The following is a 19579-nucleotide window of genomic DNA, read 5'->3' as shown; positions in this document are numbered from 1 at the left end:
ACAATTAATCTATATATTGATGTCTTATGACTTCACAAAGTAGATGTGATTTTTGTATCATCATATTTTCATAATTAGAACTTTCATAAAGATGTCTAGGCATCCGACTAATAAACGTTCAGTACTTCGTTTATCTTCCAAACGAATATGTACTTTAGATTATTTATTTTTTTCGCTTTCTTCGGGGTTTTTCATGCCACTGAAGATATCAAATTTATCATAGATTATTTTAATTACAAAAGAGTGTTGAATGTCGTTAGTTACTCTTGCAATTATAATGAAGGCAAGAATAGATTAAGAAGTACATACATTTTTGAATTTATATTGTAACTCTATAATGTTGAATAGAGTTATATGTAATTTTTCAAATTACATTGTTTTTCTAATGACATCTATGCAAAATACTTTTGTAGATGATTTGTTACTCTGGAAGCAGTTTAGTGAAAAAGGTATGAGCCTAGCTTTAGCGAGACCTCACAGTGGATCCAATATTCAGAAATTTGCAAACACTACTTATTGGAAACTAGGAATACTTGTGGATACACGTTGTTCTTCTGAAGACTATATTGCTTCAATATTTTTTAACGTAAAATTTAGCGTAAAAGTAAAATGAAGCTGGAAGAACGATTAATCTTTATTATTATGATTCTTTTTGAACGTAGGCAACCAACTATAGAATGTATGATGAACTCCACTATTGGTTTATACTAGGCTACAATTTGACCAATGTTCTTAGTGTTGTTAATGACGGAGCTTTCGGAGTGTCAACGGATTTTGTGATTGCAGTTCCTGGTAGCGATGAAGGTTATGACTTGTACGATGTATATAATCCATATGAAAGGCGCGGTGGAATGCTCAACGTTACATTTTATGGTACCTGGACTGATAATAGTGGACTGTCAATACGTCTTATACAAATGAAAACATGGAGAAGAGCAGACCTTCATGGATTACTGATAAAAGCAATGTTTTTTCAAGTACGCTAATCAAGATAATCCTATTCAATAGGACTGCTACAATATGACTTGGATACATTTTTAGAGTCTGTATAGACCTCCAGACATGCCGTTGGACGAATATTATCAAGATGAACGGAATGGTACAAGAGATGGGCGTTCGAAATTTGGATATCATATTTTAACTCATTTATCGACCATGTTTAACTTCACGTAGGTTCGACTGTTCAAAATAACTTTTGATAACGATTTTTGTTTTGTAATACTCTTATATGGTTTCTTCATTCAAGTTTAGAATGTATAGAGGCTTTGCCGTGGTTAGCTAATGATTCTTTAGATCCATTGGCCCGAGCTATGACTAATATGGAAGTTGACATAACAGGCACGCCCTTGAACATAAATTTAAAAAGAACTTATTTGATGAAATTTCTCCATGAAGATTGGCCTTTTCGGTAATTACAAAAAGTGATTGGCTTGAATATTTCTAATAATAATGATCAAAACTTTCTAGAACATGTTTTATGTTTCGGAATCCACAACCAAAAAATATTAAAATTAAAGAAATATTTCGTCCGTTTGCCGATAGCGTCTGGTTTTTTATATCTGTGTTTATTGGAGCGAGTTTAATTATACTTAGTATTACTCTGCACCATGACCACAGGGAGCATAAGCTTATAAACGTTGGAAATTCTTTTACAATGATTATTGGTGCTCTATGTCAGCAAGGTGATCAAATAAAATTGTGAAAGATCACTCGTTTTATTTAAATTTGACAGGCTGATTTTACTATTTCAGGCACGGATGTAAAACTCCAATTATTTTCTAGCCGTATGGCTTTCTTATTTATTTTAATATTTAGTTCATTGATGTACAACTACTACTCAGCATGTGTTGTATCCGCTCGTTTGGACGAACCCATTATAAAAATCAATGATTCCTTGAATGAATTAATTAAATTACGTTTGAAAATGTCTTCCGAACGTATGCCTTACTTAGAAAACTTCTTCAAAGTAAGTACCGTTTTTTAAAATGATTTATCAAAAGTTAAAAAGTTATTTGTTATCATCGTAAAGACTCAATTTTGGGAAGTAAAAGTATTTCAAAAACAAGTCTGGAATACGATGACCGATGATGAAAAATTCATGGAACCTGAAGCTGGTATGCTACTTGTTCAAAGAGGGGGGTTTGCTTATCACGTACATCCAGATACGGGTTACACTATAGTAGAAAGATTATATGGAAATCGTGAAATTTGTGAATTGATGGAGGTTCATTTGTCTCGACCAAAAATGACGCACTTCGTCGTAACAAATAATAGCACATTCGCCGAACTCGTTCGAGTCGGGTAAAATGACAATAATATTTAAACACTTTATTTCAAACTAAGAAGACTACTTATTTTTAATAGGTTGACAAAAATATCAGAAGTTGGTTTACGTTCGCAACAGCTTCATAAATGGCAGCGCAGAAAACCTGTCTGTCGAAAGGATATCTTGAGTGCGACGAGTATCGACATTTATGAATTTGCACCACACTTAATTTTCATGATCTTGGGAGTTTTATTAGCACTTATTATTTATATTATTGAAATTGTTAAAAATAAAAGGAGAACTTAATTAATGATATATAAAAATGTCGAAATAGGAAATACACAAATTTGGGAAACTTTGATTTAAAATATTAAATACTGTGTAATTTTGATTAATCCTGTATATCATGCAGAACATACTTTTGTAATAATAAAAATATTACGGACAATCAAAAACTAAAATAATTTTTTAGCATTTTTGATAATTGATAGAGAAAAGAAATAAAATCAATATTTAAACATATAAAGAATTGATTTACATGGTCGCAAAAAGTCATAAAAGTAAAACTAATTTAAGTTTCTAAACTGTAGTATTTTTAGTGACGCAAATAGTAAAATAAACTTAATTAAATTATAATTTTAGAATTGTAGTAAACGATTACGGTTGATACTAATTGCATCATAACTGCTATAATTCGATATATTATATGGCTATTACAGCTAATGAATTCCATAAAATTTAGAAGCAAAATAATCTATCACTGACACGCAAACTAGACTACAATATCTTGAGTTGTAATATGGCTAAGCGAAGTATTCAATGTTAACGGACAATAAAATAACGAATCATCTTAGAAAAAATATATTTTTGTTTACCTTTTGAAAGAACATGTATTTACAAGTTATATTTTTATCTATGTTATTAAAATATATTAATGCCCTGACAGACGACAATTTTATAGTCGATTACTTTGTTCATAAAGGGATTTCAAGAGTTGTTGGTTATTCTTGCAACATTGCTACACGTAGTTCAATTTTTAACGATAATTTATGTTATACCATTGAATAATTTTTCTATTTTCTATTAAGGTTGAGAAAAAATATATAATCAATGACCCATTTCAGATGATTTGTTACTCCAGAAAAAATTTAGTGAAAAAAGTGTAGCAGTGTCATTGGTAAAATTAAGTGAGAAGTCATATATGGAGAAATATGCAAACGATACCACTTCAAGGCTTGGAATATTTTTAGATATACGCTGTTATGCCGAAGAAGACGTTATTTTAATATTTTACGAAGTAAGGTCTATAACTATAAAAATATATTTTTCCAACAGTGGTGAAAAATGTCTTAATTAAATTATAACGATTAAGGCAACCAACTACAGAATATTTGATGAATTCCACGATTGGTTAATACTAGGATACAATCTCAGTGGTACTGCAGATGTAATTAACGATAAGGCGTTTGGTCTATCAACAAATTTTATTATTGCAATTTCCGAGGATTTCGAAAGTTTCAATTTGTACGATGTGTACAATTGTTTCAAAGATCGAGGTGGAATCTTAAACATAACATTTTACGGCAATTGGAATTTTGAAAAAGGATTCACATTAAATTTAGTGCAGTCGAAGTTTACCAGACGAGCAAACCTTCATGGTTTGAAGCTGAGAGCAATGTTTTTTCAAGTAAGTCAGAAGAAAGTATAGCTAAAACTAATAATTTCACGAACAACCCAAAGTTCATAATGTTATCTGCTTTCCAAAGAGTCCCTACAGACCTACAAATATGTCAATAGACGAATATTTAAAAGATTATAAAAATACCACAAAAGATGGCCGATCCAAATTTGGTTATATTACTTTACGACATCTAGCAGATTTGTACAATTTCACGTTAGTTTCGGAATAATAGTATACCCGAGAACAAATATTTTGTAATATTTATTTATATAATTAGTTTTGAGAGTTCCGAGACAAAAAAATGGGAACCTGGTGACGCTCTTGGTCCATTGACAAAGGCAATGGCGAGTTTTGAATCAGATGTAACAGGGACACCCTTTAATATAAATATGAAAAGGACTTACTTAATGAAGTTTGTTCATCCAGATTGGAGGTTCAGGTAATTTATAATCTAATTATGTTTTCTTAAATTCTGACGCTGTTTGATATTTTTAGGACATGTTTTATTTTTCGAAATCCTGAATCAACCACTATTAAAGTAAAAGAAATATTTCGACCTTTTCATATCCATATTTGGTTTTCTTTATGCATAATACTTGCGATAGGTACATTTACTTTCAACTTGGCCTTAGGGTACGATAGTAACGAGTTCAAAATAATTACAATATCTAATTCATTCATTATGATGATAGGAGCATTATGTCAACAAAGTAAGTACTTCAGTATACAGTACAATTAATTATTTACAAAAAATGAAAGTTAATGTTCGTATTTTTTAATATAGTGATAATTGTTGTTTAATTATATAGGTTCAGATATAGAAATGACAAGAATTTCTACCAGAATAATTTTTATTTTTGTAATGATATTTAGTCTCCTTTTGTATAACTACTATTCGACTTCCATAGTTTCAGCTCGTTTAGATGAACCCATTTACAAAATTAATGATTCGCTCGTTGAAATGGGAAAAATGCACATGAAAATTGCTTCAGAAAATATCGTTTATATCGAATACTTTTTCAGGGTAATATTTTTTCAATGGGCATTATAACAATAAATATTAAACTTTCATTCCGTTATTGGTTTTAAGTTACCATATTGGGAAACAAAAATATTCTTTAGAGATCATTGGTCGAAGGTACCGGAGTCGAAACGCTTTATGGATCCAGAAATTGGTGTTCCATTGGTTAGAAAAGGCAGCTTCGCTTATCATGCTCATCCTGAAGCGATATATCCATTGATTGACAAGTTGTTTAATAATCGGGAGATTTGCGAACTAACGGAAGTACATTTAGCTCGAAAAGCTTTCACAATGTTTGCTGTTAACAATAATTGTACTTTCACGGAAATTATGAGAGTCGGGTATAACAATAATTTAAGGCTAATATAGAAACATTGTCTATAATTTTTTTTTGCAATAAAGATTGTTTTATTAGGTTAGCAAGATTAGTAGAAGCAGGACTTCGAGACCGTCAATTAAAAAAATGGCAGTATAAAAAACCAATATGCCGCAAAGATATTCTAAATGCAACTAGCATAAATATCTATGAATTTACACCACATTTGATTCTACTCTTAATTGGAGTAGTAATGGCAATCGTAGTGTACATGGCTGAAATTATTAATTTTCATTGGGTAAGCGAACTACAGACAGATTATAATATGACAGAAACAACCAATTAGCTCCTTATACGGACAACCAAAAATTACTTTACTTACTTAAATGTGAATAAATGAAACAAGATATAAACACTTGGAAAGATACTTTCATGGCTAGTAGCGTGAATAGTACAATTTAGTGACGTAATTGTTGCATAAAGTTATAATAAAGACGTCCAGAAAAAAGTTGTAAAGTTTTATTCGTGCTGTCAAATATTTTCAGAAAAATATTCATTAATAACATTGGTAATTTATTCAGAAATAGACTAAATATGTATTACTAATTGAATGAGGTGCCTACATATTTTTAAAGAAATACCATCTTAGAAAAACAATCACGATATGAAAAAAAAATTAAAAAAAAACACATGAACATATCTTTAGATAAGACTGATAACAATGTTAATTGATTATTTTACTAATAATGTTCCTCAGAAGCTTTCCTCTGATATCACATTCTATTTGAAGTAACATCTTAATCAAAATCAATTTGAGGAAGATTATAAGGCATCAAAATGATTGAATGTCTTTAAGAAAATTGCGAGTTTAAAATTTGTTAAAGTCCAATGACGAATTATTAATGACAAGGACAGCTTATCTCTATGTTTTACGTGAATGTGTATCGTAAAAGCATTATAAATAGCCCTTTTCCTTAAATTTAATGAATAACGGCATGCGGACAACTGTGAATGGTTTTGTTATATATACATATAAACTATTATGTATAACATAGCATGAATCAGCGTCAATCAATTTTTACGCTGTATTACTGTCACAATAATTTATGTGTAAAATAAAACCGTGCACAATTGTCCGCAAGCCTTAAATATTTACGGTATGACTAACGTAAATTGCGAATTTTTGAGTATCAATGTAAAAAAGTAATTCGCGCTTGCACTTTCCTCCCTAAAATGTGTTTCCAAGTAATTTTTCTTACATTTATTAATAAAACACGTCCATGCTTTGATGGAAAACAATACCATAGTAAATTATTTTATACAAAAACGAATTTCAAGTGCTGTCAGTTATTCCTGCAATCTTTAAAAGATAATAATAAGCTAATTACAGTTATTAGCTGTTGACCCACAACATAAATGGTTCAAATTACAATATATCGGGAAAAGAACTAATGCGTGAAAATTATTTTATGTGATGATTTACTATTGTTGAAGAAATTCAGTTCTCAGAAATTAACATTATTTTGAATACACCTTGTTATACTGCAGAAAAGAATTCTTCAATTTTTCTAGACGTGAGATATCTTAATGAATATTTTTAGTTGTTCAATTGTAAAAATATGCTTATATCTGTGTAGTAGACTGCTAATTATAGAATGTTTGATGAATGATACGACTGATTTATGATGTGTAACAATCTCACTAGTATTATAGATATTATCGATGACAAAACTTGTGAATTTTCGACTAATTTCATAATTGTCTTATATAAAGTTTAGATAAGTTATTCTAAGACATCTTTTGTATATATATATAAGTTTTAACATATTCAAAGACACTGAAGATTTCCAAATAGATATAACAGGAACTCCTTTACTTATAGGCATAATTGGGTCATATTTGATGAAATTTCTTTATTAAGAATGGACATTTAGGTAATAAACTGTCAAGGACCATAATCAATAAAATTAAATGAAATGCATACTTTTTAGGACATCTTTCATTTTTCGATATCCGCAACCAATCAATATTAGATTCGATCAACTATTTCAGCCATTCGATAAGAGCGTCTGGAATTTAATACGCATTTTTAAAACTGGAGGGGTATTAACTATCTATTTTTATTACAATGAAAGATTTTCACGTTAAAAAGATTTCTAATTCTCTCATTACAATAACAAGAATATGTTTATATATTTAAACAAGTTCACTGCCAATTATTCAACATGGTCATAATTTTATTTTATATCTAGGTCCTATCCCATTTTTATCCACTGATTTTATAGTATTCGGAAATGCTGTACGTTTTTCAAAATTAGATGTTTTATCAATCTTATTAATTCTAGAAACTATATAAACATTTTAGAACCTTAGTGATAAAATAATTAATATTTTTGTTATTATTTTTTACATTAGGAGTGAACGTGTTAAAATAATAGATTATGCACCACGGGAGCACAGTGGGCAATGGAGGCACTGTGTGATGATGCCGACTAAGCGAAATGAGGTCGGAATTTCACGCAATGCGTAAATTGCTCACTGCGATCCCGTGGGTTATATACTATTTTTCATCAAACCTTCATGAAATTACGGCTGTACACTCTGAGCAGACAACACATTTTTTTTCTGTCTAAAAATGAAGTGCCTCGTGTATGCGCGATTCGCTATTTTCCCCGCTCGAGGCGCAGACGAGATAGTTTTTTAGTATTTTTTAAAAACAATTATGTATTTGTAAAATATTTTTTTATATTTTATATTAAATGATTTTTGAATAAAGTAACAGTCTCGTGATTTCATAAAATATATAAATAAATAGCTTTTTTTGCAGATAATTTGCAACTGGTAAAACAGTTCAGTAAAATAGGTCTGACAGCGATAATGTAAAAGTTAAGTAAAATATCAGGCATTTATACATTTGTTAACACTGATTACTGAAAAATAGGAATCTCGCTAAACACACGTTGCTTGAGTGCAGAAAATATTACTTCAGAAGTTGATGAAAAAAAATTTTCATTAAAAATTAAAGTTATAACGCATTATCGATTCACGTAATAATTACTAGATCTATGATGAACTTCACGAGTAGTTAGTTGTGAGTTTTTGGATTATCAAAAAATTTCATGATTGCTATTTTGAATGATAGCAAAACTTATACGCTTCATGATGTATATAACAGATATAAATATCATGGTGGTTTACTAAACATAACATTTTACGAGAATTGGAACGTAAAATACGAATTGAATGTCACTCTCTTGCAGCTTAAGTCTGTTTAGAGTGGGGTCAGTGTGATTATATAATTAATTATGATATTGAAAATAATGTTTTTCAGTATATGTTCAAGAAAATAATAATTATTATTTATTTATTTACTTATTACCATGTTAAAAAAATTTCAGAAGTAGGCCTGAAATATCGGCAATTTAATTGGTTGCAACATAAAAAGTCTATTTAAAGGAAAAACGTTTTAAGTGCAGCTAGTATTAATATTCATGAAATTGCCTCTTACTTATTTCTTTTAATAATAGGTGTCACGTGTCGTTTATGTTACTGAATTTGCTAGTTTTTATTAGAAAATTGAGCCTACATTGACTACGAAGATACGAAAACGTTAGGACTTGGAAGAAACTTTGTATGTTTGGAACTTAAAACAGTTTTTAAATTAATGGAATCATGTTATTTCCGAAAGATATTTAGTTATAATATATAGTTGATAATAATTCATAAATGCATTTTAAATGTATTGAAAATGAACTATTCAAAATTACTTTTATAAATATTCGATCTCGTGAAACATGCAAGAATATGTTTCGTACGCACTAAAATGTTCACAAGCGGGGACACTTTGTATGTGATGAAAAGTATATAACTATAGCTTTCTCAATATATATTTAATAACAATATTATTTACAACTATTTAATTTTGATAAATTATAAAAAAATATACATTACAAACAAAATATTTATAACATTTGGGAACTTTATAAAAACTTTATAAAATTTACTTAAAAGTAATTCTGTATTTATCGCATGATAAATATCAATTGTTATTGTAAAAAGTAATAGGGCAGTTCAACTATTTTCGTATCAATTTCAAAAGTAAAATTTTTACTTCTAATTCAATTAAAATTTGAATAAATTCAATTATTTGAATAAATTGCAATTAATCTTGCATTAATTCAACTGCTTCTTTTAAAAATAACCAATGTCGTACGAATTCACTCACGTATTCAGTCTGGTAATAAATATTTCAAAGATCTGCTTCGACTTGTTGTCATGTTAACTTATGAATAATAGGTCTTTCTATTAACGTCATGCTATTTGACCAAACAGGTATTTTGTTCTGTTAGTTGTTGTTAGTGGTTGAAATAATATTTGTAAACGATAAACAAATGACGTCTGAATAATCAAAAAAATTTGGAAATTGAATATTTGTTTAGTATCTTTATAAAAATGTATTTTAGGTTAATCGTTTTCTATATTTTATTAACATACCTTCATGCTAATATAACTAATGACTTCATCATAGATTACTTTATTTATAAGAGAGTTTCCAGTGTTGTGGGGTATTCTTGTAATGTTCTGAAAGGTAAATATTTAGTTTTATTTGGAATTACCTTAGTATATTAAATTAAGTACAGTTTGTTCATTAACAGTGACTTATATCTTAGAGTTGTTGGTTTTGCGATATTTTCTAATTATATTTTTTTATAGATGATATCTCACTTATAAAAAGATTTAATGATAAAGGTCTGAGAGTGACGTTTGGTAAGATAAATAATAATTCAAATATTAACCTATTTGCAAGTAATTTGTATTACAAACTTGGAGTTCTTTTGGATACTCGCTGTTATGCATTGAGGAATATTGCTTTGATTTTTAATAATGTAAGAAATTTTACGGTCGGGAGCCATGCTACGTTACGAAATGATCGTTTATTTGATTGGACAGGCAACGAGTGGTAGGATGTTTGACGAATTGTACTATTGGCTTATATTGGGGTCTAATGTCAGCAATATTTTAAACATCGTTAATGATGGTGCTTTTGGAATTTCTACAGATTTTGTGGTTGCTATTTCTAGCAGAAACGATAGTTACAAGCTTTACGATATATTTAATGTTTTTAAATACCGCGGTGGTGTAATCAATGTTACTTATTATGGAGACTGGAGTACTAAAGATAGGCTCATTGTTAAAATAAAGGGGATCAAAGCAGTTGTAAGAGGAGATCTCAGAGGATTGTCATTGAAAGCGATGTTTTTCCAAGTTAGTTGATTTTCAATTACAAATGAAAAATTAATAAAAATGTATCGTTAGAAATGTAACTTTCAGAGTTCTTATAAACCACCAAATATGACATTGCCAGATTATTATAGAAATACTCAGAATGGTACGAAAGATGGACGTACTAAATTTGGTTTTTGGATATTAAGTCACTTGTCAGAAATTTATAATTTTACGTAAGTTTTAATATATTTCTTCATTTACAATTAAATGTTTATTTAACATGGGAGTCACGGTGGCTAAGAGGGTAAACGGTTAGGCTTCCGTGCAAGAGATTGTGGGTTCGAGTCCCGGTCATATGAAATTTTCATATGTTTATTACTGTAATTCCGGTGATTCGAATTCCACCTTAAATTGTAGGAACAGTCATGATGCGTGTAAAACTTTCTCTTTACGCACCATTTCAAAAAATGATGGGGGAGGTGAGTCTACACACTCATGACTATAGGGAACCAAAACTATTGCGTCTAGATACTTATGTACGATACACTAACAATAATCTTAATAATTATTATATAGCATTGTACCAGTGGAGACTCAAAATTGGAATGCCAACGATTCAATAGGCCCACTAATTAGATCTATGATGACTTTTGAAATCGATTTAACTGGCACACCTATAAATATTAACAGCAAAAGAGCTCATTTAGTGAAATTTCTCCACCAAGACTGGCCATTTAGGTAATTTTCATTACATTTATATTATCAAACATAAAATAAAATATTTTCCACGGATTTCAGGACATGTTTTATTTTTCGGAATCCTCAACCAGAAAATATAAAAATTGGAGAGATATTTCGACCGTTTGCTGACAGTGTTTGGTGTTTGATGTGCCTAACTATTACATTAAGCTTGATTATTTTGAGCTTAACTTTGCGTTACGATCTCAATGAAATTCACTTCATAAATATATCTAATTCTTTCACAATGATCATAGGTGCAGTATGTCAGCAAGGTAAATCTTGATATAAAAAATGTAATTTAGCGATTTTAACGTTAATTTAAATTACTATGGTTTATAGCTACTTGTGTGAATATAAAACGTGCTTCAACTCGCATCGCTTTCATATTTATAATGCTATTTAGCCTAGTTATATACGACTACTACTCAGCATTAGTCGTCTCTGCTCGTTTGGATGAGCCTGTTTATAAAATCAATGATTCGTTAGTTGAAATGGCTAAAATAAATCTTCCTATGGCATCTGAAAGGATGATTTATTTGGAAAATTTTTGGAAAGCAAGTGAATTTTAGACAATAAAATATTGTTAATTTCAACGGTGTTTTAAAATATTGCATTTGCAGCAACCATATTGGGAAACGCAAATATTTTACCAAAATTATTGGTTGAAGTGGCCAGTGAACAAAAGATTTATGGAACCGGAAATAGCTATGGATTTAGTTCGAAAAGGCGGATTTACGTATCACGTTCATCCTGACGTAGCATATACTATTATTGAAAGAACATTTGATAACCGCGAGATTTGCGAATTAAATGAAGTTCATCTAGGTAAATTAGTCAATTCGATGTTTGGTGTAAATAACAATTGCACTTTTGCCGAGCTGGTACGAGTCGGGTACGTTATTCAGAATGTGTTAAAATAAATTTCTACTGAAAATTAAGCCAAGAAATCGGGAACTTTGCACATGTATTTTCTGTGAAATAACAACATTTTAAGTCCTTGTTGAATTATTTTCAGTTTACAAAACATTAATCTGTTTTTAAACTAAAATTCAAAATGGTTTATGCATATACTTATTTAAGTAAACAGTTGAGGGCATATTTTGCCGATGGAGCAAGTTTTCGAAAAGTTACTTAAAAATTTTTATTAAAATATATATTGAACTAAAATAAATCGTGAAATGTGAAAATAACTTCATAAAGCAATAGAAAAACAGAATTTTATAGTTTCCTACAGATCGAGATAGATTTTCGTAAAGTAAATTAAGTAACTTTTACAAGGCTTGCTTCATCGAAGTAATTGAGTCCTCGTGCATCAGTTTTGATAATTTCACTGTACGCATTGAATTCTTACCATTAAAAAAAATCAAACTTACATGTTTATACGAGTTTTCAAACGGTTTGTTAAATAAAAAATAATTAATTTTAAAAATGTTTTTTTACTTTCTAAACAGATTAACCAAAATATCGGAGGTAGGTCTTCGGAATCGACAAATATTGAAATGGCAATATAGAAAACCACATTGTAGGCAAGATATTCTCAATGCTTCCAGCGTGGATATATATGAGTTTGCACCGCATCTAATACTATTGGCTATTGGACTTATATTAGCATTTTTCGTATATATTTTTGAAACCATCGATAGCAAATGGAAAATTGAATCTCGATCTGATATGAGCAACAAAAAAACAAGACTAATTTTACGTAATAAATATCAGAAAAAAGTTTATAAATTATTCTTCTGACACAATCAATATTATAATAGTATTGTTATTGTTATACATACAATAAAATTACACGAAAATGCTAATGCGCATTTCTTTCGTATTCTTGAAGAATTATCATATTTGATTAAGATAAAACTATTGCAACTTAGCACACATTGTATTTTCTTAGCGTGGAGAATAGAGCTTCACTTTGGTTCGAAAAGAACAATAGGTATCACGCGATATTTCATTCGATTATCTATATTTCCTCTTCTTGTAATACTACGTGTCTTTAGTAAGACAATTGGATTATTTGTGTTTTCATACATGACAATCAATGTTTTCTATCATTTCATTTTTATTGCGGAGAGAATCCAGTGTCGTATTGATAATTATTTATTTCTTAGCAATATATGTTGGTGGTAACGAAACAAATAGTTTAATTGTCAGCTATTTTATTTACAAAAAAGCGCCGAGCGTTGTAGGCTACTCTTGCAATAACTTGTTGGGTACTAAATATCACATGTTTATAATATTACTGGTGTTATTATTTATACGTATGATGGACATTATGTTGTAGACGATACAATTTTAGCAAAAGATTTCAATAAGAATGGAATAAAAATAAATTTACGCAAACTAAACGATACTTCTAATATACACATTCTTGGGCATACTACTTACTTCAAACTGGGAATATTTTTAGATGTCCGATGTCATACTAAAAGCAATATTGCAGCATTCTTTTCAGAAGTAATGGGAGTAAATTTACGAACAACAATTAATAATTAATTTATAATTAGTTAATTTATAGTTATAATTATGAAAAGAAAAAAATTATACGTTATTTCTTGTAGGCATCTAATTATAGGATGTACGATGAACTGCGTTGCTGGTTAATATTGGGTAACAATTTTCATGATATTATAAGTAATATTGGCGACGAGGCTTTTGGAGTTTCAACGGATTTTGTCGTTGGGGTCTTATCTGATGATGAAAATCATAGTAAACTTTACGACGTGTATAATTTCGGAAAGAAAATTGGAGGACCACTGAATGTTACATATCTTGGCTACTGGAATAAAAACAATGAATTTCATGTTACTTTGGTTGAAACGAAATTGAGAAGACGATCAAATTTACACGGAATCAATCTTCGAGCAGCATTTTTGAGGGTGCATGTTAAAAATAATTTAAACGAAATTACACTATCCTACGGAAGTGTTTGAATATTTTTGTTTTTGCGCGTAGACAGTCTATAAACCCGCAGGGATGGCATTATGGGATTACTTTCAAGAATACTCGAGCGAGCATAAAGAAGGATTGTCGAAATTTAGTTTTAGCATTGTAACTCATCTTTCTGAATTTTTAAATTTCACGTGAGTTAAGAGAAAAAACATACTAGTTTTTTGTTACTATTTAATAATTGTCATTATATTATCGTAGTGTAACAAGTTTTCAAGCTGGGAAGTGGGAAGTTGGCGATAAAATTGGTCCAATAGTGCGTGCACTGAATGATAGCGTAGCTGATTTATCTGGAACTCCCATGACTATGAATCTTGCAAGGACATATTTGGTGAAATTTGTTCATCAAGATTGGCCTTTTCGGCAAGTTTGCATTATGATTTTATAAGCATTATAGCTTAGTATTATTTAGCAAATATATATCATATCATTTTATTTGTAGCACATGCTTTATTTTTCGCAATCCTCAGCCGAAAAACATTAAAGTCCAAGAACTTCTACGGCCACTTTCCGAAGAAGTTTGGTACTTAATGATTCTACTCTTAAGCTTGAGTATGCTTGTTTTATTAGCTATGGTAAGACACGATTGGGATGCTCAAGAAATTATGAATATCACTCATACATTTCTATTGATTATTGGAGCTCTTTGTCAACAAGGTACATGATCAGAATAAAGCATTGTCATTTGAGAATAATACACGTGATTAATCATTACAGGTACAGATATGAAAATGAAAAGTATGTCTACTCGGATAGCATATCTTTCCATACTAATTTTCGGCCTTCTTATTTACAATTATTATTCAGCGGGCGTAGTTTCAGCTCGATTGAGTGAACCAATTGTAAAAATAAACGATTCGTTAAGTGAACTGGCAAATTTACCATTGAAAGTATCCTCAGAGTTTATGGTTTATTTCGATTTTTTCATCAAGGTAATGATAATTACAAAAATTATTCGATGAATTATGAATTGTCCATTCAGTAAGGACGAAATGCCTACTAATGATTGAAATTTCTTTTAAAATCTCGTGAAACACAGCGAACTGATGAGTGATAGTTATTCATATTATTCTCTGAATTTTTGGATAAGTTCATAAGATTGAGCAATTTTTGTGATAATAATCAGAGTTTTAATTAAACAATGAATTAAATTTGTCAATTAATAAAATATATTTCATATCCCAGAGGCCTGATTGGGAAACAACAACTTTTTACACTAAGCGATGGGAGTTTTTGCCAGAAAGCGACCGTTTCATGCTTCCAGAAAAGGCAATGCAATTGGTTCAAACAGGCCAGTATGCTTACCATGCTCATCCTGAAGTCGCATATCCATATGTTGATCGTTTTTACGATCATCGTGAAATCTGTGAGCTTACAGAAGTGCATCTGGTTAGACCAACGTGGTCGACTTTTGCTTTAACTTTTAACAGTACAATCGTTGAAATTGTAAGAATCGGGTAAATATTTCATTCACACCAATATTTTATGCATATTTAATAAAGCAAGGAATTTATATAATAATAGATATAATAATAGAAGTACGTTTTATATCCATATAAATGTTTGCAGATTGGCAAAAATTACGGAAGTAGGTTTGCGAGCTCGTCAAATAACCAGATGGCATTATAAAAAGCCTCATTGTCGGAAAGACGTCTTGAGCGCTTCTAGTATTACTATATATGAGTTCCTGCCACACGTATTTCTTTTATTGATTGGTGTTTTCATGGCTTTCATGATATTCATTGCAGAAATAATCATTACTAGTCGCTCTATTGATACTATATTAAAATTAATAAATTATAATATAATTTATCATGTGTAAATAAGTAAATATTGATAATTTTTTCAAAAACCACAAAGATCATTTCCATTAGTATAAAGTGTCATTGATGGATTTTTATGCCTTATCCGTCTTGTATGTAATTAACAATTGTAATAGCAGTAAAGGTCACACATCTCTTAATTAATTTAGTGAAGCTCATTTGACTTTAGATTGTATTAGTATGTATATGACGGAATGAATAAATTTATTTATCCTATTTGTATTTTTATGCGACACAACATTATCATACTAGTAAAATGCTCTGCGAATAGGTTTACATAATTAAGTGCCTTCGTGTCAGCTGATTTGATCAATTGTTTTTTAATTCGTACTTGTCTTTACGAAGTATCAATTATAAAGCAGACTAGCTTGTAATACTTATATATAACTAGAAATAATTTATCAAAAAAAAGATACATTTGGTGCTAAATTATGACAAACACGATATAACCATATTTTTTATCTTTAAATATTAGTCAAAACGATCACTATCCATTTCATAATTGAAAAATATTTTCAAATTTTACGTCGTTATAAGTTATTTATATTTGTTGTTGTACATCATTCACTATATCACGTATTTGTTAGCAAAATGATCAGAACTGCCCATTAAACGTAAATCAAAATAAATAAACGAAATGTATAATTGCCTTATTATACCCTGAATAAAACTTCTAAATAATAAAATGAAGCATATATACGTTATCAACTAATCCTGAAATACTATTATTACATTCAAAGAAACAATTTATGAATTTGTATGTAAAAACAATTTCACAATAGTGAAATTAAATATTCCGGAATCAACTAGAGCGATTTATTGTTATTTTGATAAACTACTCGATCCTTTATTAATGGTAAATAGCTTCACCAATCAAGTATATACTCGTTACCGATTGTTGTTTAGTTTAATTATGTTTGTAACTAATAATTACTGTTCGTATGACTGCAGACGAACCTATAGTCTTATGTATTTCTGTAAAAACATGTATTTTCGCATTATACTTTTAAATCTCTTAATAAAACAAATTTCTGCAAATATAGATAATGATGTCATTATTGATTATTTTAATTACAAAAAAGTTTCAAGTGTTCTCGGATACTCTTGTAATAATCTGGAAGGTAGTTGAAAGATTTCATTTCTCATTTTACATTTTTTTTATAGAAAAATATTTATTAACAAAAAATTTAAATATTAAACATTGGCTTAAACATTCTCATTTCGTAGATGACTTTTTATTAATGAAAATGTTTAGTAAAAATGGGTTACCCGCTACATTGTATAATAGTAACAATGAACTCGAAATCGCTAAAGTGGCGCATACTGCATTTCGAAAAATTGGTATTTTTTTGGACTCACGTTGCAATGAACTAGAAAACATCGCAACCGTTTTAATCGATGTAAGAACTTGTGTATAAAGTATGCTTTGTTATTTTTGATGGATAAAAATTATATAACTTTTATGATTAGGCAACCAATAGTCGGATGTTTGATGAGTTACATTTCTGGCTTATACTGGGTCATAATTTTGAGGATGTTGTAAATATTATTAATGATGAAGCCTTTGGAATATCTACAGATTTTGTAATTGCAGTAACTGAAGGATATTCTAATTATAAACTTTATGATGTTTATAATACATTTAAAAGTCGTGGAAGTACCATAAATATTACTCATTATGGTGATTGGGATGTAGAAAACGGGTTAGTTATGAAAGTTTACCGAATAAAATCTATCGAAAGATCTAATCTTAATGGACTGATATTGAAAGCGATGTTTTTCCAGGTGAGTACGAAGATTATACCCTTTACTCGTTGTTTTTCGTTTAAAATCTAACAATTGAATGACTAAGGTTTATGAGACACCATTGAAAGATATTTTAATTTGCAATAGACAAATGACACCATCATTTAACAACCTATATTTATTATTACTACAGAGTGCCTATAGACCTAAAGGAATGCTATTAGAAAATTATTATCTAGATAATCAAAATGGAACCAGAGATGGCCGTTCTAAATTTGGTTACAATATCTTAAGACATCTGTCTGAAATGTATAATTTTTCGTAAGCTTAATGTGTCATTTGTGGTTTATAAATAATACTTCTTCTTGCCTTTAGCAATAAGTAGTATGATTTTTAAAAATAATAAGTTTCAAGTGGAATAAAACAATACATTTTGTAAAAATTACTTTAGAATTGCTTGTTCAGAGACGAAAAACTGGATTCCAGGCGACGCATTAGGACCCCTGACAAGAGCTATGATGAATTTCGAAGTCGATTTAACTGGAACTCCTCTAAACATTAATACCAAAAGAACCGAACTGATGAAATTTCTCCACCAAGATTGGCCATTTAGGTATTTGAAAAATATATAAAATTTATGTATATGAGTTAAGTAATTTTATATTAAACTGTATTACAGAACATGTTTTTTTTTTCGAAATCCCCAACCACAGAACATCAAAGTTGGAGAAATATTAAGACCATTTCGAAATAGTGTTTGGTATTTGATGTGTTTTGTAATAGTATTAAGCATGGCGATACTCACTGTTGCTCTACAATACGATAATCAAGAAGGTGATATTACGAATTTAGCCAATTCGTTCATGATGATCATCGGCGCACTGTGTCAACAAAGTATGAAATTACAAAACTATAAATTGTTCATGATACAGTGTATTATCATAAAATTTTTTATCATATTCTCAAACAACTATAGGTGCTAGTGTAAAAATGGAACGTGTTTCAACCAGAACAGCTTTCTTCTTCATTTTGTTGTTTGGCTTACTGATGTACAACTATTATTCAGCATGTGTTGTTTCAGCTCGTCTTGATGAACCCATTTACAAGATCAACGATTCCTTAGTTGAAATGGCAAAAATGCGCATGAAGATGGCATCAGAAAGAATGGTTTACTTGGAATATTTTTTTAAAGTAATTGACATTTTTAATCGTATAAAGAGTATAGTAACTCTTCGTACGTAATTTTTGTAGGCATCATTTTGGGAAACACAAGTTTTTTACAAAAACTATTGGTTGAAATTACCAGAGTCAAAACGATTTCTGGAACCAGAAGTTGGTTTGTCATTAGTTCAGGAAGGAAATTTTGCTTATCACGTACACCCTGATGTGGCTTACACACTTATCGAGAAAACTTACAGTAATCGTGAGATTTGCGAGCTAATGGAGGTGCATCTCAGTAGGCCTCAGATAACCATGTTTGGCGTAAATAATAACTGTACATATGCGGAGTTGGTGAGAGTAGGGTACCATATTCATTTAATTGTCAGAATTTTATTTTGGTATAGAAAATGTAATTCAGTTATATATTAATTGTCTTTATTTTCTCTCATAAAAAAAGGTTAACTAAAATATCAGAAGTAGGACTTCGTCATCGTCAGATTTTAAAATGGCAGTATAGAAAACCACGCTGTCATCACAATATTTTAAGTGCTTCTAGCGTCGATATTTATGAATTTGCACCACACTTAATACTATTACTAATTGGCATCTTCTTAGCATCTTGTATATATGTCCTTGAAATTAATGGTAG

The 19579-nt window shown here is 29.8% G+C and overlaps 4 protein-coding genes across 4 annotated transcripts; all 4 read left to right on the top strand.

The window, feature by feature from the left end:
* Positions 1 to 337: 337 nt before the first annotated feature.
* On the top strand, positions 338 to 4489 carry LOC131666424 (ionotropic receptor 75a-like). The gene is made up of 15 exons (XM_058939083.1): positions 338 to 356; positions 414 to 586; positions 663 to 977; positions 1042 to 1169; positions 1247 to 1408; positions 1468 to 1682; positions 1752 to 1966; positions 2030 to 2301; positions 2365 to 2548; positions 3408 to 3563; positions 3639 to 3953; positions 4033 to 4160; positions 4225 to 4309; positions 4374 to 4386; positions 4443 to 4489. The coding sequence occupies exons 1-15, from the start codon at positions 338 to 340 to the stop codon at positions 4487 to 4489; spliced, it is 2427 nt and encodes an 808-aa protein (XP_058795066.1).
* Positions 4490 to 4572: 83 nt separating this feature from the next.
* LOC131666281 (ionotropic receptor 75a-like) lies at positions 4573 to 5683 on the top strand. Its single transcript, XM_058938805.1, has 4 exons — positions 4573 to 4657; positions 4757 to 4971; positions 5038 to 5309; positions 5384 to 5683. Exons 1-4 carry the CDS (start codon positions 4630 to 4632, stop codon positions 5628 to 5630), a joined length of 762 nt encoding a protein of 253 aa, XP_058794788.1. The 5' UTR covers positions 4573 to 4629; the 3' UTR covers positions 5631 to 5683.
* Positions 5684 to 11640: 5957 nt separating this feature from the next.
* Positions 11641 to 13747, top strand: LOC131666423 (uncharacterized). Its single transcript, XM_058939082.1, has 4 exons — positions 11641 to 11805; positions 11872 to 12143; positions 12703 to 12953; positions 13536 to 13747. Exons 1-4 carry the CDS (start codon positions 11644 to 11646, stop codon positions 13745 to 13747), a joined length of 897 nt encoding a protein of 298 aa, XP_058795065.1. The 5' UTR covers positions 11641 to 11643.
* Positions 13748 to 14227: 480 nt separating this feature from the next.
* LOC131666422 (ionotropic receptor 75a-like) lies at positions 14228 to 15661 on the top strand. Its single transcript, XM_058939080.1, has 5 exons — positions 14228 to 14334; positions 14402 to 14563; positions 14643 to 14857; positions 14918 to 15132; positions 15386 to 15661. Exons 1-5 carry the CDS (start codon positions 14228 to 14230, stop codon positions 15659 to 15661), a joined length of 975 nt encoding a protein of 324 aa, XP_058795063.1.
* The last annotated feature ends 3918 nt before the right edge of the window (positions 15662 to 19579 follow it).

The sequence above is a fragment of the Phymastichus coffea genome, unplaced genomic scaffold, assembly GCF_024137745.1.
Source record: "Phymastichus coffea isolate CEN01 unplaced genomic scaffold, Cenicafe_Pcof_1.1 PCOF00058, whole genome shotgun sequence".
Classification (NCBI taxonomy): domain Eukaryota; kingdom Metazoa; phylum Arthropoda; class Insecta; order Hymenoptera; family Eulophidae; genus Phymastichus; species Phymastichus coffea.
Note: the sequence above shows the minus strand (reverse complement) of the source record. Positions and strands in the feature narration are given on the sequence as shown.